Raw genomic sequence first — 22,735 nt, 5'->3', positions numbered from 1 at the left:
CCACCACTCTCCTCTGCCTGGCTGAACTTGTTTTCTCACTGAACAATTTTTCCTTTAACTTGTCTCACTTCCTCTAAATAGAAGGTGTGGTTATGGGTATCCTCATGGGCCTCAGTTATGCCTCTCTTTTTGTAGGGTATGTGGAACTTTCCTTGTTCTGGTCCTACTCAGGCCCCCTCCCACAACTCTTCTTTCGGTACATCGATGACTGCATTGATGCTGCTTCATTTTCTCTTCTGGACCTGGAAAAATTCATTGATTTTGCTTCCAATTTCCACCCCACTCTCCTTCACTGGTCTATCTCTGACACTTCCCTTCCCTTCCTTGACCTCTCCGTCTCCATTTCTGGTAATGGATTGTCCACCAATATTCGTTACAAGCCCACTGACTCCTCAGCTACTTCAGTGACAGCTCCTCACACCCCACTTCCTGTAAGGACTCCGTCCCATTCTCTCAATTTCTCCGCCTTCGTCACAACTGTTCCGTTGATACCACCTTCCAAGACAGTGCTTCTGACATGTCTTCATTTTTCCTTAACCAAGGTTTCCCCCCAACTGTGGTAGACAGAGACCTCAGCCATGTCCGACCCATTTCCCGCACCTCTGGCCTCACCCCTTCCCTTCCCTCCCAGAACCTTGATAGAGATCCCCTTGTCCTCACTTTTCACCCCACCAGACTCCACATTCAGAGGACCATCCTCTGCAACTTCTGCCATCTCCGGCATGATGCACCACCAAACACATCTTTCCCCTCAGCGACACCCTCACATCAGCATCAGCTGTAGGGACCGTTCACTCCGGGACACCTGGCCCACTCCTCCATCACCCCCAACACCTCATTCACTTTCCACGGCACATTCCCATACAATCGCAGAAGGTGCAACTCCTGCTGCTTTACCTCTTCCCTCCTGACCTTCCAAGGCCCCAAACACTCCATTCAGGTGAAGCAACACTTTACTTGCACCTCCTTCAGGTTTACTTCTACATTGGGAAGACTAAACGCAGACTGGATGACTGCTTCACTCAGTCCACAAATATGACTGAGACCCCCCTGTTGCTTGCCATTTCAACATACCATCTTGTTCTCGTGCCCATATGTCCACCCTTGCCCTGCTACAATGTTCCAATGAAGCCCAATGCAAACTGGAGGAACAGAACCTCTTCTTCCGATGAGGCACTTTATAGCCTCCTGGACTTTACATCGAGTTCAACAATTTCAGACCATTTCAGACACTCTCTTCCATCTTGACCCCTTTTTTAATCCAAACTTATTTTGCTATTTTAGTTTTAATCTTTTATTTATTTTTATTTATTCATTTTTAAAATCCTTTTTCCCCAATCGCCGCCCCCCCCAACACACACACCCACCAATTGTTTCTATGTATTGCTTTCACAGAGTGCTCACACTTGTTCTGCTATTAATACATTCTGCTTTTACTTTTATGCTATTATCAGCACCCTCTTTAGTCTTTACCACTACCATTAACAATCCCTTTGTCTTTGTGTCCATGACATCTTTGTCAATCTCTCCTGAGCTTCCACCTATCCCTGACCTTCTATCTTGCTGCACCTGCTACACCCCCTCTTAAACAGTATAAAAGCCATCACATTTCTACTTCCTTTTAGCTTTGAAGAAGAGTCATACGGGCTCGAAACATTAATTCTGTTTCTCTCTCCACAGATTCTGCCAAACCTGCTGAGTTTTTCCAGCATTTTTTGTTTTTATTGCTGAAATTCATATGTCACATTACTTGTTTGTGTGATAGACATAATGTCTTTTGGCTTGACAGCAAAAACTGTTAGTGGAGAATACCACTCGTGTTGCTACTACATAATAACACTGTGAAACGGCTAGATTCAACTGCTTATGAGATGCCTTACCCTTGCAGGATAATCTGAGATAGAATGGGTATTTTTCATGACTGAAAGTGGCAACCTTAGGCCTATTCATTGCATGATATGCAATGAGCAGTAACCTGATCAGGGTAGCCATTATCCAGCAGGATAGCTTTGATGTGCCCTATTTCAGCATCAAGCTTACACGGTGAACAAATGATTCACGCCCTGTACCTGAAGTTGCTGAAAAGGCCAATCTTATAGCATGTGGAACTGTAGGAATTCCAATGCATATATTCTCCACTAACAAGAAGCTGCCATCAAGCCAAAAGGACATTCAGCCAATAGCAGTAGAAAATCGCCCTCCAAGGCCTGTTTAAGTCCCATCTCCCTAGAACTGGTCCTAATGTCCCAGGAATTTAAAGCCCTCCCTACTGCACCATCTTTACAGCCACGCATTCATCTGTTTTATCCTCCTATTTCTGTACTCATTTGCACGTGATGCCAAGAGTAATCCGGAGATTACTCTCTCGAGGTCCTACTTGCTAATTTTCTATCTAGCTCCCTAAATCCTGTCTACAGGACCACATTCCTCTTTCTGCCTATGTCATTAGTACAGACGTGGACTGCTGTTCACTCTCCCCCCCTCAGTATAGCCTGTAGCCATTCAATGACATCCTTGACCCTGGCACAGGAGAGGCGACATATTAGATTAATGACTGTGGCCACAGAAAAGTCCAACTGTTATTCTAACTATCAAATCTCCTATCACTATTGCTCTTTCAGCCTTCTTTGTGTCCCCCTCAAGGAACCCAAGCACTACCTGCCTGTTTCTTTTTGACTGCTTGGTGGTCATCCATTCCCTCTCTCCCTGTGGGGTGACCACATCTATAACCACGCTATCCACAAAGCTCCAAACCTCTCAGATGGGCTGCAGTGATACCAACTGCTACTCAAGCTCTGAAACCTGGAACTCAAGCTGCAGTACCTATTGACGCTTCCTGCACATTTGGTTACCGAGGACACAGGAAGTGTCCTGGAGTTCCCACATGCAAATGAATGTGCATTCGAGAGGTCAGAGCCTTGCCAATCTTCTGTCTATTAGGTAATAAAACGTACTAAAAAAAAGGGCTCACCAGCTACTCACTTCACTTCAGCTGATTCACTTCAATATCAGGAAGTTGACGTAAATGTTTTACTTAACTCTTACTATCTAAACAAATGAAGCTTTTAACTTCCCAGATCCTTAGCTTAACTCTCTGACATTGGAGTTACATTAACACAGAGTACTGTTTATATCCCAGTGAGAGAATCATGAACTGGGTACTGACTATATCCCAATGAGAGAGTCATTAGTACAGAGCACGGTCTGTACCCTGCTAAGATGTTAATGTCTGGAGGGGGCAAAGTGCAAAAAAAAACCAACATCAGCAACAGTTATTGTCCAGTAAAAGCGTTACTGAGCAGTATAGTACATGGGGTCTGATGATCACCTTGCTGTTTGTGGGACTTTACTGTGCACAAAATGACTGCTGTATTTGCATAACAGTGACTACACTTAAACAGTAATTTACTGATTCTAAAGTGTTCGGGACATCTTGAGGGTATGAATGTCACTAGGTAAATGCAAGCTTATTTGTTGTTGAACTCACCCACACCTGGGAACTGGGTGGTGGAATGGGTTAAGAGCTGGCCTTTTACTTCCTGGACCTGGATTGAAATTCAGACAAAACTAATGGGATAGCGGTCTATAGTGTTTGATGGCCTTAAGCATTCTTTTTATGTTAAGTCATGCAGTCCTAAATTCAGTTCCTTGCGGACTTGGGCCAACAGTACAAATTGTTAATTAATGCTAAATTGGCAAACTTGTTTGGTTTGCCAAAGTTGAACCAGTCATCGTGTAGCCATTTACAATTAGTACAGTTGGGATACTCTTAAGAGCAACGCATGTCTGTGGGGTTGAATACAAGGAGCTTTACTGCGCCAGATCAGAGCATTCTTGATGTTTATGGTAGCTGCCTAACCAACCCTCACTTTCAGCAAAGAATTCACACAAAATAAAGAATGTTGTAGAATAGTGCAGGCAAGGCATGGCAAAAATGGAGCTGTATTTTAAACAGATTCTGCACAGTCAAGTTATTTGGCTGGTTGTGCTGTCTTAGATAATGTTACTGCATATTTGCTGTGGAATGGGAGTAGTGGCAGTAATCTGACACTAACTGTAATTACTTCAGTACCATCCTATATACTAATAAGCACTGTGAGGCTTGATCACACCAATTAAAACATTGTTAATCAGACCAGTTGTCCTGCATTTTTTTTTTGGCAGTGGGTTGTTGGGGACTGCGGGGTACAGGGAGCATGCTAACTGTGAAATCGTATGGAAGGTGACTATTTCTCATTGACTTACACCCAATGCTCCTACACAGATGCCTCATTAATTTTTTTTGCATAAATAGAATTCTGCTGCGCATCTTTACAAGTGCAACGATTCATTAGCACTTGCTGTGAGGCAATCATTGAAAGTTTTCAGTACTGTGAAGAAATATAAGTTATCTTAAAAAAAACTTGTATAATAATCGTGTGTAATGTACTGTCTTAAAGGGTTCTTACAAGTCATAATTTTAATCAGAATTGCACTGTGAACTATCTGTTCTGTAAGTGTATACAAGGGGAACCAGGACCAAGAGGGTGAAATGCCATTCAAACTGAGAAGGCCAGACATACGTTCTCCTCAGAGCCTGACCTCTGAATGCAATTTTCTCCAAATTTAATAATACAGGAATAACAAGAGGAGGCCATTCAACAATACCTACAACTTGTATTTATTTTGTGCCTTTATTATAGTAATATGGTCCAAAACACTTCACAATGCCACTTTGTTACGATCTTGTTAGGGACCATTAACCTTTAAAGTAATTAACTGACAGAACTACTCCACCAGTTTTCACATTTTTAAGTAAACACAGACTTTATTGTGTACATAAGGAGATTAAACAAAGCGAGCATCACTAACTTAACATCATAGCTTATAAAGACTTATTCTATAAACTCAGTCCTACTTTTACCTCTCCCTAAGAGTTCTCTTATCTTACGAAACTTGGAAGGTTCATAACTTATCCTGGTACAGACTGAAAAAGGTATGTCACAGCCTTCCAGAATTCACTCTGGTTTCTCTTCTGTGTTCCAGCTATTCTTCAAAGTACAATATTTCATAGGAGTTCTTCCATTAGCTTTTGGCTAAGCAACCCTCCAACTTTCCTTTAAAACCTCACAATTCTGAATTCCACAGCTGAAACACGGGCCTCCCTGCAACTCCTGCGCAGTGGCTTAAAGCATCAGGAAACATTCTTGGTTTCCAAAAGCTAGCTGCTATGGTTTCAAACTGCAACCAAGTTGATTACTTCCAGAACTCCAACTGCAACTTCGTGTTATACTCAGTACTAGCTCCAAATTGCAAGCTGTGTCATGAATGATAGATCTAGCATTTACTTCACTTCAGGTGTAGGCCTGGCTTTATATCTCAACTCCAAGGAGCTACAAGCTACACAGGACCCAAAGCTGACACAGTTTCTTAGCTGCTTTTCCAAACATTAACCAATCTTGCCTGCTGGTTATGTACTATCTGAAAACACAGTGATTAACCTAAAACAAAGAATCTCACTCAGTTTCCCTAATTTCTAGGGCAACGCGACAAACGACGAATTCCCAGGTAAAAATACAAATTAACTACCTTTTAATTCCAAGGTTTTCCTTGATTCAGGGAAACCACATAAAATAATTTCTATCTCCAATGGAGTTTTATGAACCTCTTTCCCAGAATTGCACGCTCTGACTGCTTAAGTTGATATGGTCCCAACCTTTTAAGTGTAATAAAACCCAAACTTGTTTGAATTGTATTTACCCCACTGACCAAAGGGGCCAGCAGTTTCCATTAAAATTCAGAAGTTTCTTTGTATCCATCTGACCGAATCCCTTCTACGTTTTAAATATCTCAATCAGGTCACAATCAATCTTCTGTACTTGGGGAGATACAAGTGAAGTTTATGGGAGGTGGCATCATAATATAATCCTCTAAGCACTAGTAGCATTCTGAATTCACTCCCCTTCTCCTGTAGACTCAATGCTACCGTTGACCATACTCTGCCGGGTGCCTGTTATCATATAATCCTTGATATTCTATGTTGGTAGATTACTTGACTATGGAAAGAAATCACAAGCAAGCCCAGATCCTACCACACAAATCCTCATCTGTTATTACCCACACACCTTCCACCATGGTCCACTTATAGCTAAAACTGGCTAATTTTTCTTCTTCTCCCAGTCCAATGTCACTAAAACCTATTATACTATTTCAATTGTTTCCTTCCCCCCTGCAATTAGCCAAAATCAGCTAATTCAGCAGTGTGTGGATCAAACATGTGACCTTCCTGGCCCCTTTGGTTGGTAGATTTCTTAACTGACGTATCCCAGTCATAGATATAGCATCATATCTGAAAATCTCAAACTCCGCAGGTCTAAACAACAGTCTAAATCATTTATACTTTGTGGTTGAGAATGCATCAATCTGTTGAGTTATAAGCAGTAAATGTTACGTGTGTTCTCAGATTGCTGACTCATCAGTGGAGATTTCTTTTGGTGGAGTTTCCAGTGAGAAGCTGTACAAAGATTCCAATCTGATGGGTCACTTTGGACTTGCGTGACATGGTTTTTTTCTCAGTCCTGAGGAAGTACTACACTGTCTTTCAGATGAGATGTTAAGCCAAAGGCCCATCTGCCTTTTCTTATGGGGTGCTAAATGATTCCACAGCACAATTTGAAGAGAAGGGGAGTTCTTACAATGTCCTGGCTAATGTTTAACTCTCAACCACCACTTAAAACAAGACAGACTATCCAGTTATTTATTTAATTGTTGTTTATGGGGCCTTGCTGTGTGTAAATTGGCTGCTGCATTTCCTTTTTTACAACAGTGACTACATTTCTAAAGTATTTAATTGGCTATGAAGAGCTTTGCGGCATCCTGAAGTCATTGTATTCTTGGGTGATGGCTTTACATTGCTGCTTTACCCCTTGCTTATACTGGATTGCCCCTCTCCCCCTGTGCGCTGTGAACAGCACCTTATGCAATAAATTATGGACATAAGCTAGTCACCGAATCTGTACCATCACAATTTCTATTCTTCTAACACAATACCCAGAAAGTTCACATTGCACAACTGGATTGAATCATAGCATGCTATCTGTGCCAGTTAGCTAGCTATTTAGCAAGTTAAGTAGTTATCTCTTGGGCTGAACCTACACTGGTTTTAATACACCGGAACTTCAGCAGAGTTGGACATTTCCTGTGAGTGCATTTAAAATTAAAAAGAATTCCCAATGAGCACAATGTGCATTAAAAGGCGTATCATCGTAAAGTGTTTGTCTAAAACAGTCTTTTACCTTTGAGTAATTGCACATTCCTCTTTTTCTTCTCATTTCGACTCTGCCTGATCCTGTGAGTTTTGACTATGTTGGTGTGATATAAAGCATGAATTAAAAGCAGAGCCTAGGCTTTTGGAACTATGTGTGCCTTGAGACCAAGCAATCAGGGATCTCAAGCCCAGTAGCCAATCTCTTGACAAAGTCCCTTTAATATTATTCCTGCATTACTTTGGTCAGTTAATGTACCAGAGCCTTAACTGTCTGAGATCCAGTGGGGGAAGATTAAAGTGTGACACAAATTACTTTGTGACTGGTTGTTTATAATAAAAGCCAATAAATATAGAATGGTGCAACACCTGTAACCTTTAATGCCCGAGTTATGGACAGCTCTCAAAAGAAAGCATATGTCTGACCGTTTAGAGTGATCATAAAATAACCTATGGCCCAGATGAAAAAATAAGAATCAAGAGTTCTGGCCAGCATGCTACCAAAATGTCAGCCATCCTGCTGTTGATTGTAGGACATTGTAACTGCTGTGTTAGCTTAACAAATAACTTCATTGCCTTTAAGGTGTGTTAGAATTTCCTGAGGATGTGAAAGTTGCCATATAAATGCTATTTCTTTTTACACTGGTTTCCAAGATCATGCATTTCTGGACATCGGTATGAAAATTCCTAACAAGGCTGCAGTGCATGTCCCATGGTTTTGGCACTCGTTTCCAGTTCAGGGAGATCTTACATCAGCTGTACTGCAGTTGGTAGCACTTTTCACCTCTGAGTCAGAAGGTTGTAGGTTCAAGTCCCGCTCCAGCATAAAAAAGGTTGGTACTGCAGTGCAGTGCTGAGGGAGGGCTGCACTGTTGGAGGTGTCCTCTTTTGGATGAGATGTTAAACAGGGGCCACATCTGCTTTCTCAAATGAATGCAAAAGAACAATGGCACAATTACAAAGAAGAGTAGGGAGAGGAGCTATGCCTGATGCCCCGCCCATTATTTATCCCTCAATCACCACCACAAAAAAAAGATTATCTGGTCATCATCACTTTGCTATTTGTGGGGGCTTGCTGTGCATAAATTGGCTGCTACATCTCCTACATAACAGCAATCACTACGCTTCAAAAATATTTCACTGGCTGTAAAGTGCTTTGGGACATCCGGTGGTTGTGAGAAGTGCTGTGTAAATGCAAGTCTTTTTTTCCCCCAGTTATTTTGCAGTATGGCTGCAAGATGACATAGGCACAAAGTGGCAAATTTAGGACTGATGTCAGGGAGAACAAAAGGTGATAACTAATACTGAGAATGGTCTTCAATAGGGTAGTGGAAACAAGCACCCTGGAATCACTTAATGGAATGTGGTGTTGGGGGAAATCATAGATTTCAATAGAAAAATGTGAATCAAATGGACTTATTCATCTTTTTTTAATATTTGTGATATTTGTTAAATGCAAGTTTTGTGTAGCAAATTGGATGTTGCATTTAGAACATTGGGTGAAATGAAACAGTTCTGATTTAATCTGAGCTTTGCTTGTTACACAGTTCAGTATTGCTTTCATATTTGAAAATACCAAACCACTAACTTTTTTTCCATCATTTTATTTCTTCTTGCACCTCCTCCATGTGTGATGATTGAGCTCATTAGCACCTTTTCTTCGTAAAATTGAAGCCCTGGGCTGATTGCAGTTATTATGGAAATAAAATGAATTTGCACTTTGAAACTGAGCATCTTCCCTGCCATTACCTGTACCTACCACTGAATCCTTGCTTCTCAAATAATCCTTCAACTCCCTCTGTGTGCTTCAATATGTTTGTCCCTCTTTTTTACACACTCCGGATTTCTTGCCTCTACTGCCAGACCCACTTTCCACTGTCTCCCATGTGCACTCACCCCCATGTGTTCTTCCCCCTCACCCATGTGCTCAGTCTGCCCGGCGCCCCCACACCATGCTCTCCCTCCCCTCCTTCAGCCCGCACAGTCTCAGGTTTATTCCCTGACTCATTGATTGTTATGTCTATAGCTCTGTATTGAGCAGGGATTTTTTTTTTTTTGAACATTTATTCTGTTGCCCTGCTGTGAATCTTATTTTCAGATCTTGTGTGGACGCAGGCTCATTGTGAAGAGTGTGTGATATGAGTTGAAGCCTTCTCCCTGTTATAATGATTTGTTAACCTGTTCAAGTGAACATTCAGAACAACATGACACCAAATTGGGGGTGCAGCTAATACTGAGGAAGACAATTACAAATTAGAAGATATTAAACTGGCAGAAAGTGTGTACAATTAGCAAATGAATTTCAATATAGATAAATGTGAGATAAGTGTTGAAATGTTTTGGTAGAAAGAATAGGGACACCATATACTCCATGGAGAATAATTCTAAGTAGGGCAAAGGAATCTAGGGTTACAGATACACGCTATAAGCGATACAGGCTGTAAATTTTTTTTTTAAAGCTATGGACTGAGGTTCATCTCTAGAGAGAGAGATTTGAAAAACTCTGTAGTTAAGTCAGACTAGTATAGAACCTTGGTTAGATCACATTTACCAGAGTACAGTGCACAATTTTCATCTCCGTATTATAAGAAGGACATAGAGGCACTGGATGAAGGTGCAAAAGAGATTTACAAGGATGATAGCTAAGAGATTATATCTAGCACAAAAATTGAACTGGCTAGTGCTCCTTTATTGAGAAAAGAAAAGACTGGGAGATGACCTGATAGAGGTTTTTTAAGATTCTGAAAGAGCTTGATGGCATAGATACAGAGAAGATGGTTCCACCTGTGAAGGAGACCAAAACTAAGGCCATAATTGTAAAATAGTCACTTATAATTCCAACAAGGAATTCAGGAGAAACTTCTTTACCGAGAGCATGGTTAGAATGTCAAACTTGTTACCACTTGGAGGTTGAGGTGGATAACATAGAAGCATTTAAGGAGAAGCAAGACCGAAAGAGACAGAAGGATATTCTGATAGGCTTAGATGAAGTAAATTGAGAGGAGGCACATGTGAAGCTGACAAAGACCAAATTAGGCTGAATGGCCAGTTTCTTTGCTGTATATGCTATGTAATCCCTATTGGCAGATGGTTATCCTGTCCAAATAGGTGTAACTAATGGAAATTAAGAACAGTATTGGTTCCATACTGTTTGTTATAATAATTATTTATCATATTCTATGCATACACGAAATACAAACACTCAGATGATCTCTGGCATTGCTCAGAGGGTAAGTTGAAGGATACATTGATTTATAGTTAAACTATTGGAAAAGTGTGAAAGAGAAAATGGGTTTGGAATTAATTGTGCCACATGCAGGAAGTGCAGAATACATGCAAGCCTTTTAATATATTGTACACAGTCTGCTTAGTTATTTCAATCATTTTCTATCAACTTCCAATTATGTAGCAAATTAAGCAATTTTTGAATTATAATGAATATACTGTATTGTGTATATAGTATATCATAAATTCCTTGTAAGTTGAAATTTAATATTGGCTTAAAATGCTTCAGCCAGTGTCCCTTGCATGGTTACTCTGGCACTCAGCCTCACCTCTGACACTTCACTCAGTTTGTAGCTGGGGTGCAGCGTGCATCACCATTCTTTCCACACAACACTATTAAAATGGCTATTACGATGGAACACTGGGAGTCATTCTCAGCTTTTGATTAAGTTCTTGCAAATGGTTTGTGTGTGTGGTTTTTTTTTAACATGCATGCAGCACCTTTTCACATCCTCAGGACATTCCACAGCACTTTGCAACCAAAGATTTGCTTTTAGAAACATGGTCACCATTATGATGTATTAAATTAAATGAATGGCCAGTAAATCTGTTTCTGTAGGTAATGGTTGGGGGAGGAATGTTGGCCACAACACTGGAAAAACTCTCTTGTTCTTTGAATAGTGCTGTGGGATATTTTACATCCATCCAAAAGGGAAGATGGGCTTTTGTTTTTGCATCTCATCAACAGTGTGGCACTTCCACAACGCAGCACCCCATGATATCCTAGGTTATGCACTGCATGAGGTTTTGAAACTAAGATCTATGGACCCAGAAGCAACAGAGAAGGTAAAAGTCAAGCTGATACCAGCCTTTGTTGTATCAGAGGTGTTAAGTTGCCTCACTTCTATGCGTGCGATTGGAGTGATGTAGGTTGTGCACCAAATAAATGTAGATAAGTTTTGTTCAGTCTATGACAGGGCAATGATATGTTGTGATCATGCAATCCATATTGGCTCAGTTGATACTTTGCTGCTTAGTAAATCTTGAATCGTTCAAATCGTTGTAGAACTGCTGCTGCTTCCCTGACTGAGCCCAGGTTAAATCACTGAGTCAGATAATCTAATTTGGAGTGCTACAGGGTGGTGAACAATTGTTGAATTGTATCTCTGCATGCACTATCACATTTAGAAGAGGAGTGGAGTACATTGGGGAATCATGGAAGTGAAGCTGGATCATGACAAATTTTCCAGACTCTTGATCCAAATAGCAGTCAGGTACAAGGTTACATTCTTCCTGACTATTTGTTATTTTTGGTCACAAGTTAGGTTGCATGTGTTGGAGGACAATGCTCAACTATCTCTTAAAGCTAAAACAAAAATTAAAATACCTGGAAAAACTCAGCAGGTCTGACAGCATCTGCGGAGAGGAACACAGTTAACGTTTTGAGTCCGTTTGACTTCAACAGAACTAAGGAAAAATGGAAGAGAGGTGAAATATAAGCTGGTTTAAGGGGGGTGGGACAAGTAGAGCTGGATAGAGGGCCAGTGATAGGTGGAGATAGCCAAAAGATGTCATAGACAAAAGGACAAAGAGGTGTTGAAGGTGGTGATATTATCTAAGGAATGTGCTTATAGGTGACATTAAGGGTAGAAAGCAGGACGAGCAAGGTACAGATAGCCCTAGTGGGGGTGGGGTGGGGGGAAGGGATCAAAATAGGCTAAAAGGTAGAGATAAAACAATGGATGGAAATACATTTAAAAATAATGGAAATAGTTGGGAAAAGCAAAATCTATATAAATTATTGGAAAAAAGGGGGGATTGGAAAGGGGGTGGGGATGGAGGAGAGAGTTCATGATCTAAAATTGTTGAACTCAGTATTCAGTCCGGAAGGTTGTAAAGAGCCTAGTCGGAAGATGAGGTGCTGTTCCTCCAGTTTGCATTGAGCTTCTCTGGAACATTGCAGCAGGCCAAGGATGGACATGTGGGCATGAGAGCAGGGTGGTGTGTTGAAATGGCAAGCGACAGGGAGGTGTGGGTCATGCTTGCGGACAGACCAAAGGTGTTCTACAAAGCGGTCACCCAGTCTGCGTTTGGTCTCTCCAATGTAGAGGAAACCGCATTGGGAGCAGCAAATGCAGTAGACTAAATTGAGGGAAGTGCGAGTGAAATGCTGCTTCACTTGATAGGAGCGTTTGGGCCCTTGGACGGTGAGGAGAGGGGAAGTAAAGGGGCAGGTGCTTAAAGCTGCCTCTCCTGAAGCTGCTAATAGTGTTGAGATACAGTTCAACAATTTCTCCTTTTCCTCTTCCAAGTATGAGACGTGATATCAGAGACATGTGTGAGGTTGAACATTGAGGGGAAAACTTTAACCCCCAAGATTTGGTGGGTAGTAAAATAATTGATTTCTGAATTGCGACTGCACCCTTCCCACCTCACAATTATTATTGGAGCCTGAATGTCAGTCGGCTACACCACCATGACTGAATTGCAGTGTCACCCCTTCTTTTGCCCTTAGCCAGGAATAATGAGATACCACTGTAATGTTAATACTGTCACTCTGACAGAGATCAGCTAACTGAGTCTGGACCAGGGATAGAACCTGGGTACTGCCTGTTGTATGCCTCAACTGTTCACTATCTTCAATAGCTCAGCCATTGGAGGAGCTATTTTCACTGCTTTTAATGAGCAGAGATGAATCCAGAGTGATGATCAAGTTTTATATCGTAGCTTGTTACTTGACACTTAAACAAACTACACTGTTAAATGCAGCATACAGAGCAGTGTAGCGTTTCTGTACTGACAAAATTAAGTAGTTCTCAAAGAATTTTCTCTGGCTCTAGGTGATGCAGCCACTAGGTCTATGTTTCCTTGTCCCCATGGCAACAGTCATGCCTATGCTGCTTCCGACGTTTTTTTTTCTTCAGGAAATTGAAATCATGGTGTCTGAAAAAATTAAAATTCCCCACATGTACTCAATTAGAATTGATGCTTTTAATTTAGCCATTAGTGTTTGTTATTGTGTCATCTCTGGGTGAGATTAAGATTTGATCTCAATTTTACAAGTGTGCATGTGATACTCTGATTTGTCTGATTCTGTCTGGAGCTATGTTTCATTGCTACTGATATTCAATACACTTAAGTATTACAGTTGGCTTATTCTTTTTATGTGAATTTCATGTCCATTGTGTATGGGATGTTAGTTGAAGGAAATGAAACACATTCCCATTTCAGGCCCCAGTGTCAGTGTCAGGCACTCGCCAGTCAGGGATAACACAGTTAAATGCAACATAAAGCTCTCTTTACTCTACCTCCACGTTATACCTCAGAAACAATCTCAGAGAAACACTAGTTTCTGAATTGAGACTGCCCCTTTGAAACTGCTCCATTTCATTTCACATCAAACATCTACAGTTAGGGTTGCCTACTTTGGTTGGACATATTCCTGGAGGTTTCATCACATGACCTCCTGCCTCCAACCACACCGCCCCAAGCTCCCACCATTGGTTACCTAACATATCCATCCTCACACTGTACTGGCTTTTCACACCAATCAGAAAGCAAGCAGGTTCTGAATAGCCCAACTGGATAGTGCTTGACTGTCAATCAATCATTTTACTCCATCGCCAGTACTTTTTCAATAACTTATAGATGAGACTGTTCTCCTTGGAGAGGAGAAGGTTAAGATTTGACAGAGGTATTCAAAATCATGAGAGGTCTTGACAGAGTAGATAGGGAGAAACTGTTCCCATTGATGGAAGGATCCAGGACCAAAGAGCACAGATTTAAATTAATTGACAAAAGAAGCAATGGCAGTGTGAGGGAAAACTTTTTCATGCAATGAGTGGTTAGGATCTGGAATGCACTGCCTGAGAGTTTAGTGGAGGCCAGCTGAGTTGAGGCTTTCAAAAGGGAATGGGATCATTATCTGAAAAGGAAACATTTGCAGGACTATGGGGAAAAGGAAGGGGAATGGGACGAGGTGAATTGCTCTTTTAGATAGCCAGCACAGGCAGGAATATTTAAACAAAACAATGTCTTTTAATGTGCCTGTGATTTTTCTCCTGGGTGTTGCTTATAACAGTGTCCTGGAGCTTATTGTTCAATTCCTAGGGCATCCGTGGACGATTAGTCATCCAATCTACAGGTAACAGAATTGTTACAGCACATTGTGTCTGTACCGGCTCTCCGTAAGAGCAACTCACCTAGTGCCATTACCCAAAGTTCTCCCCTGCACATTCTTCCTTTTCAGATAATAATCGAATTCCCTTTCGAATGTTTCAATTGAACCAACCTCCGCCACACTCTCAAGTAGTGCATTCCAGATCCTAAAAATTTTTCCTCATATCACCTTTTTGCTTCTTTTACAAATTACTTCAAATCTGTACCCTCTCATTCTCGATCCTTTCACAAGTGGGAACAGTTTCTCCCTGTCTTTACAGACCCCCTCATGATTTTGATATCAAACCTACTCTCAACCTCCTTTCCTCTAAGGAAAACAATCCTAATTTCTCCAATCTGCCTTCATAACTGAAGTTCCTCACCCCTGGAACTATTTTCATCAATCTTTTCTGCACCCTCTCTTTTCTGCACCCTTCACATCCTTCCTAAAATGCAACACCCAGAACTGGACACAATACTCTAGCTGAGGCTGAACAGTAACTGAGGTTCAACATAACCTCTTTGCTCTTGTACTCTATAGCCCTATTAATTAAGCCTTTATGCTTTATTAACTGTGCTCTCAACCTGTCCTGCCAACTTCAATGTTTTACGCACATACACTCCCAGGTCCCTTTGCTCCTGCACCCTTTAGAACTCTACCCTTTATTTTATTTTTTATAACAGCTGTTGGAGACTCACGTCATTGAGTTGTTCCAGATTTGAATCTCAATTCATCTCATAATCTACTTGGGCTAATTGTGCCTAACTACTCCCAATTTGGCAATGAAGCTGGTAACTTCAGTTAGAGGTCAGAGATCGGAGATTAAAGTTGTGGGGGTGGGCTGTAGAGTACCTTAATCTTAAAAAGTAGGCAGGTATTGGTTGGATGGAGGTTAAACTCTTAAATATCAGATTCTTGATCCAAGCACGCCTCTAACCCACAAACTTCTGAAAGAGAGAAGAGAAGAAAAACTTGCATTTGTATCTCACCTGTCACGGCCCCTCTGGCCTCAGGTGCTTTATAGCTAATGAAGTACATTTGAAATGTAGTCACTGTTGCAATATAGAAAACACAGCAGCCAATTCACACATAATAAGCTCCCACAAACAGCATTGTGATAATAAACAGATCATTTACTCTAGTGATGTAGTTTGAGCAATAAATATTGGCCAGGACATCAGGGGTAACTCCACTGTTCTTTGTAGTATTGCTTGGGATCATGGGATTTTTACATCCTCCTGACAGGGCAGGCAGGGTCTCCTAAATTTAACATCTCATCTGAAAAGCTTTCCACAATGCACTCGAATGCGGAAAGTGGTACTTGACCCCACAACCTTCTGACTCAGCAGGTGAGAGTGCTACCAACTGAGCCACAGATGACACATGGCTTTAACTGAGGTGGGGGGGGGTGGGGGGGGGTGGGGGTGGTGGTTGGGCAGTCAACCTACCTCAAGGAGATGGGTTGGTATTATGTGATAATGACGCCCTGAGTCTCACTGTCATTCAGATTTCTGAAGTCCAATTAGCCAGGTTTCCCGGGCCTCAGGAAACCCAGAAGCACCTGGAACCAGAGTGCCAGCCTGAGGAACCGCTGTGATTGTGCACCTCCCACCAGTCCTGACCTTCCTCAAGAAGCCTTCAAAACCAATCCTCCCACCACACCTAACTCCTCATCCCCATTCTCTAAGCCTCTGATTCTGACTTCGCCAGTCCCTCTCTATCCCCCTGCCCCTCTCCACCCCCATGCCCAAGCCCCAACCTCTCGAGGCTGCGGATTTTGCTTCCCGATCTCATGGGTTCTGCAGCCCAGCCAATCAACCCACACCACACATCCACCCCACCCCCATCCCCAAGCCAAGTTTTTTCCCTCATCACCCTTGGTGTGGACTTGTCTTGCAGCCTTCACCGACAGGCAATCCATCTGATTGGAAGCTGGCCAATCAATCAGACTTGGCTTCTAGGCAGGGAACAAATCAGTGACATAACACTGGTGACACTCCACATCATGTGGATGAATCCCCCCCAGGTTTCCATGACTCTTGGACCCACCCCCCTGCTCATGGCAAGTCAGCTAAGTACAATTTCAACCCTAATTCTCTAATTGCTTGCGTGAAAGATAGGCTGGGAGTGCCTAATGGCTGATGACCAAAATGGAGTGTGATTCCCCAGTGGTCCCAGTGGGCTCCTGTGGCAGGAGATGGGCTCTGGAAGGGTGAGATCAACTGTGGGGGTGGGAGGGAGGAGAGGACTTTCCTCATCAGAACCTGGCTTTTGTAATAAGGTCCTTTGTTCCTTTTCATTCTTTCTCTGTAATTATAGGTGAATCTGGAGTTGACCTCTCTCCTACAGGATGGGGAAGACAAGAAGTCAAAGAGTAAACGTGGTGTGCTGCCCAAACACGCCACTAACATCATGCGCTCCTGGCTCTTCCAACATCTTGTGGTGAGTGAGCAAAGTTATTGTACAATTCTCCGTTTGGGTGGTGAGGGCTAATGTGCTACAATCCTTGATGAAAATTAAAGAACATCAAAGCAATTACATTATGTTCAGTAAGCTGTCTATTCCATGTCAGTACATATCGAACACTTTTTTATTTTACTGTCAGAAGCTTTCCTAGGCTCCATTTTCCTCAGGTTTAGCAAACTGTGACTACGGACTAGTAGTAAGTTGGTAGGAAGTGTTGGCAGATTATTTGTCCATGTCTACTCTGTGTGAAAATGGATCATGAGCCTGAATGGAAAATGAGTCAGTCAAAAATGTTCACAGTATCTTTACAGTGCAGAAGGAGGCCATTCGACCCATCGAGTCTGCACTGGCTTTCTGAAGGAATAATCCACCTAGTCCCACTCCCCTGCCTTATCCCCATAACCTTGCACATTCTGAAGCAGTCCATGCCTAAATGCAGCAAGACCTGGACAATATCCAGTTTTGGACTGACCAGTGGCAAGTAACTTTTGCACCACACAAGTGCCAGGCAATGGCCATCTCCAACAAGAGAGAGAATCTATCCATCGCCCCATGGCATTCAATTGCATTGCCATCACTGAATCCCCACTACCAACATCCTGGGGGCTACCATTGACCAGAAACTGAACTGGACTAGCCATATAAATACTGTGGCAACAAGAGTAGGTCAGATGCTAGGAATCCTGAGAAGAGTAACTCACCTCCTGACTCCAAAGCCTGTCCACCATCTACAAGGCACAAGTCAGTAGTTTGATGGAATACTCCCCACTTGCCTGGATGAGTGCACCTCCCACAAGACTCAAGAAGCTTGACACCATCCAGGACAAAGCAGCCTGCTTGACTGGCAAAACATCCACAAACGTTCACTTCCTCCACCACTGACGTACAGTAGCAGCAGTGTGTACCATCTACAAGATGCACTGCACAAATTCAACAAGGCTCCTCAGACTGCACCTTCCAAACCCACGGCTACTACTATCTAGAAGGACAAGGGCAGCAGTTAGATGGGAATACCACCACTTAGAAGCTCCCCTCCAAGTCACTCACCTTCCTGACTTGGAAATATATTGCCGTTCCTTCACAGTCGCTGGGTCAAAGTCCTGGAACTCCTTTCTTAACAGCACTGTGGGTGCACCTACATCACGTGGACTGCAGAGGTTCTAGAAGACAGCTCACCACCACCTTCTCAAGGGCAACTTGGAAAGGGCAATAAGTGCTGGCCCAGCCAGAGAAGCCCACATCCCATGATTCTCTCTTTTCAGATAGCAACCCAATTCCCTTTTGAATACCTCGATCGAACCTGCCTCCACCACCCTTTCTGGAAGTTTGATCCAGACTCCAGCCACCCTTTGGGTGAAAACGTTTTTCCTCACATCACATTTCTTCCTTTGCCAATTATTTTGAATCTGTGCCCTCTAGTTCATGATGTTCCCTTGAGTGGGAACAGTTTCTCACTATTTACCCTGTCCATACCCCTCAGGATCTTGAATACCTCTATCAAGTTTTCTGTCAGCCTTCTTTTCTCTAAGGAACACAGTCCCAACCTCTCCAATCTATCCTCATAGCTATGGTTCTTCATCCCAGGAATCATTCTTCTGAATCACCTCTGAACTCTCTCCAACGTCTTCACATCCTTCTTCAAGTATGATGCCCAGAACTGGATGCAGTACTCCACGTGAGGCCTAACTAGTGTCTTATACAAGTTCAACATGACCTCCTTACTCTTGTACTCAATCCCCCTATTAATAAAACCTAATATACTAATATGCTTTCTTAGCTGCTCTCCCAACATGCCCTGCCATCTTCAACGACCTATGTATGTATACACCAATGTATCTCTGTTCCTGCACCTCCTTTAGAGGCTCTCCCTTTACTTTATGCTGTCTCACCATATCTTTCCTGCCAAAACGGATCACCTCACACTTTCCTGTATTGAACGTCATCTGCTACTTGTCTGCCCAATCCACCAACATGTCTATGTCCTTTTGAAGCTCAAGACTATCCCCATCACAGTTGACAACACTCCAATCTTTGTATCATCTGCAAATTTTGAAATCATGCCCTGCACACCACAGTCTAGGTCATTAATATATATATTAGGAAGAGCAAGGGTCCCAACACTGACCCCCGATGAACTCTACTACAAACCTTCCTCCAATCTGAAAAACAACCATTTATCACTACTCTGTTTCCTGTCATTCAGTCAATTTCTTACCCAACTGCTTACTTTCCCTGATGAGTACAAGACAGAGAGCCTCGGCACGTCTCCCTTTCCAGCAATACTCAAGTTCTGTACTGCCAAACGATAATTTGTATATTAGAAGGTGAAGTACTGCCATTCAACAGTAATCTTGAATTTACGTTAACGTGCAAAAGCCCCAGTAACTTTAGTCTAATGTTCAAATCCAGTTAGTCTTTAACTAGTTGATATGAGACCTCCCTCAGTGATTGTTACATACAATTTCATGACCCACACCAGAGCTTCAGTTAACAATTGCTGCAGCCATTGCCAGCAAATTTTCAGGTGGGCCAAGAACTGTGATTAACTCAACTGCTTGCTTCATCCTACTTCCAGTAAATCGAGGATGGCTCTCAGGAGAGAAAACAGACAAGAGAAGCAAGCAGGGAAAAAAGTCAACATTTCCAGAGTCATTAAAATTACGGAGTTGTTTAAAAAGATTTCAAATGAGACTTTCCGCTGTCATTGAGCACACTTGAGTATAAAGTCAGGAAGAGTTATATTGCGGTAAGGACAGAGTCTAATTTCTTCATGGGGACTGACAGCATTAAGACTTCTTGCCCAGTTTCATTAACCCAATCCTTTGACCCCCCCCTGTCCCAGTCCAATTAATCCACAAGCACTTAACACCCCTAATGCCCTCTGGTCCCCATAGGGTTCCATTCTCCCTCGCCTTCAAAGTCACAGTACACCTGCCTACAAATATCCCCCCAGTCCCATTATCATCTCGTCCTCTGATCCCATTCACTCCAGTTCTATTAACAACCCCGCTCTCCGAACCCCACCAACACTCCTCTCCCTTTGGTGAGGTCCATTGCATCTCTTTTTTTAATTCTTTCATGGGATGTGGGCATTGCTGGCTAGGCCAGCATTTGTTACCCATCCTTAATTGCCCTTGAAAAGGTGGTGGTGAGGCATCTGCTTGAACCGATGGATTCCATATACAGTAGGTACACCCGTGGTGCTATTAGGGGGGCAGTTTTTTTGACATTGACAGTGAAGGAATGGCAATATAGTTCCAAGTCAGAATGGTGAGTGGCTTGGAGGGGAACATCCAGGTGGTGGTGTTCCCATTCATTTGCTTCCCTTGTCCTTCTAGATGGTGGGAGTTACGGGTTTGGAAGGTGCTGGTGAAGGAGTCTTGGTGAGTTGCTACAGTGCATCTTGTAGATGGTACACACTGCTGCCACCGTGTTACGTTGGTGGTGGGAATAAATGTTGAAGGTGTAGGATGAGGTGTTAATCATTCGGGCTGTGCTGATCCAGATGATGTTCATGTTTCCTTGAGTGTTGTTTAAGCTGCACTCATTCAGATTTAGGTCTCATAACTGGTGGACAGTTTTTGGGGAGTCAGGTGGTGAGTTACACACACACAATTCCCAGCATCTGACCTGCTCTTGTAGCCACAGTATTTATATGGCTAGTCCCATTCAGTTTCTGGTCAATGGTAATCCCCAAGATATTGATGACAGGGTTTCAGTGATAGTAATGTCATTAAATGGCAAAGGGTGATGGTTAGATTCTCTCTTATTGAAGGTGGACATTGCCTGGTACTTGTGTGGCATTGACATTACTTGCCATTCATCAGCCCAAGACTGAACATTGTTTAAGTCTTGCTGCATATGGACATGGACTGCTTCAGTATCTGAGGAATCATGAATGGTGCTGAACATTGTGCTTTCATTAACAAACATCTCCACTTCTGACCTTATAATGGAAGGAAGGTCAATGATGAAGCAACTGAAGATGGTTGGCCTAGGACACTACCCTCAGGAACTCCTGCAGCAACTTGGCCTCCAACAATTGCAATCATTTTCCTTTATGCTTGTTGAACTTGTTATTTGTCCTGTTAAAGCTCAACAAGAATGAACTCTTTCCACATTGATTGGACAAGTGAACATTGTAGTCTAGGTCAGACCTGATGATACTGAGTTCCACAAAAGAGATTTATCATTATCAGCAGAATAATGGCAGAAGTGAATATCACAGAGACGTTTTCTGTCATGGGTGAATCGGGCAGCGGCAATCACATTGGAGATGGTCGAGGAAGGTGAGGATATTTATTCTGATTTAAAATGATTATCTTAGAAAATAAATAGTGATTTATAAGATAGTGGCAAAATAAATAGGGTTTATTGCCTTTCAACTATAAATATGCAAATACAGATCTTAATTTAGCTCCAGACTAAAAGGATATAATTGAGCAAATAATTAATTAGGAAGTATAGTGACTTTACTCATATTATTAAACACAGTTAGCTATAAGTGGGTTGAGTTCATACTTGTGTTTTTAGTAAGAACTGAATTAGCGTATTGTATGGAACTTCTCTATCCGCTATTTTTGATGAAGTCATTAACCTGTTTAAAATGAGCTAGTCACAATGCTAATTTAAATAATGGATGAAGCACTATTATGCTAAAGCATTAATGTCACACTACAAGGTTTCAACGAAAAGGTGTGGTAGTATTGAATATCAGTATGTGACATCTGTGGCTTTCATTTGGAATTTTAATTGCAATTTATGATGATCACAAAAGATGAAAGGGCTTATTAGGAAATAATCTTCACTGAGGGTGGTAAGCGTGTGGAATCTACTGCTGCAGAGCCCACAGATTCTTTTAACGGAATAAATTGATTAAGAGTATGGGAATGAACAGGAGAGTGAAATTGCACTGAGAGGCTCAGGCAGAATAGTTGCACTCAATTGCCTGTTTTCTACATTATTCTATCAATAGAGCTGTAGAGTTTTGTAGCTCTAAATGGGGCTGTTTGGCTCATAAGTGTGTGCTGGCTCTTTACAAGAGCAATTCAAAACTAATCCCACTTGCCCTTGCACGCAGCCCTATATCCTCTTCTTTAACTTTTCTCATAAAAGGTGTGATGGGCTTCGCTCTTAATATGCCCCGTGGCAAAATAGACCATGCTCCAAACCTTCTGTATTAAGATGTTTCTCCTTATCTATCTCAACAGTCTCTGAATAGTCACAGAGATAAACACCTTTGGTGTGTCTCTCCATTGGTAGCTGGTTGTTGCTGCCTCTGTCCATTGGATAGTTGGTTGCTGGTGCCTCTACCTGTTGGTTGTTGGCACCTCTGTCTAATGGGTAGCTGGTCATTGGTGCCCTTGTCTATTGTATAATTGCTCTTTTTAAGGCTTTTTCAACCAATGTTTTGCATCATTCTGTGAAGTTTCTAATGTATTTTGAAGAATCAGCATTAAAGAAGAATCATGACCACTTGTAGTTTTTCTTTTCCTTTAGTTCCCAATTAGAGGAAAACATAATATACTATTTCTCCAGCAGAAAATTACTATTGCATTGAATATCTTATAGCATAATAGAGGGAAAAGGGCCATTTAACCCCTTTGGTTGGTTTCCATTTTGTGCTTCTATTTCAGGACATA

The 22,735-nt window shown here is 42.1% G+C and overlaps 1 protein-coding gene across 13 annotated transcripts in view; it reads left to right on the top strand.

Moving 5' to 3' along the window:
• Positions 1-22,735, top strand: part of pknox2 (pbx/knotted 1 homeobox 2) — a 432,107-nt gene that overhangs the window by 376,039 nt on the left and 33,333 nt on the right. For all 13 annotated transcript variants that reach the window (XM_041174176.1, XM_041174172.1, XM_041174169.1 and 10 more), the window contains one exon: positions 16,947-17,069. In XM_041174176.1, the coding sequence (XP_041030110.1) occupies positions 16,947-17,069 (123 nt within the window). The remainder of the gene's footprint in view (positions 1-16,946; positions 17,070-22,735) is intronic.

Source organism: Carcharodon carcharias, chromosome 25 (genome assembly GCF_017639515.1).
Source record: "Carcharodon carcharias isolate sCarCar2 chromosome 25, sCarCar2.pri, whole genome shotgun sequence".
Classification (NCBI taxonomy): Eukaryota; Metazoa; Chordata; class Chondrichthyes; order Lamniformes; family Lamnidae; genus Carcharodon; species Carcharodon carcharias.
This window is presented reverse-complemented; position numbering and strand designations above follow the sequence as displayed.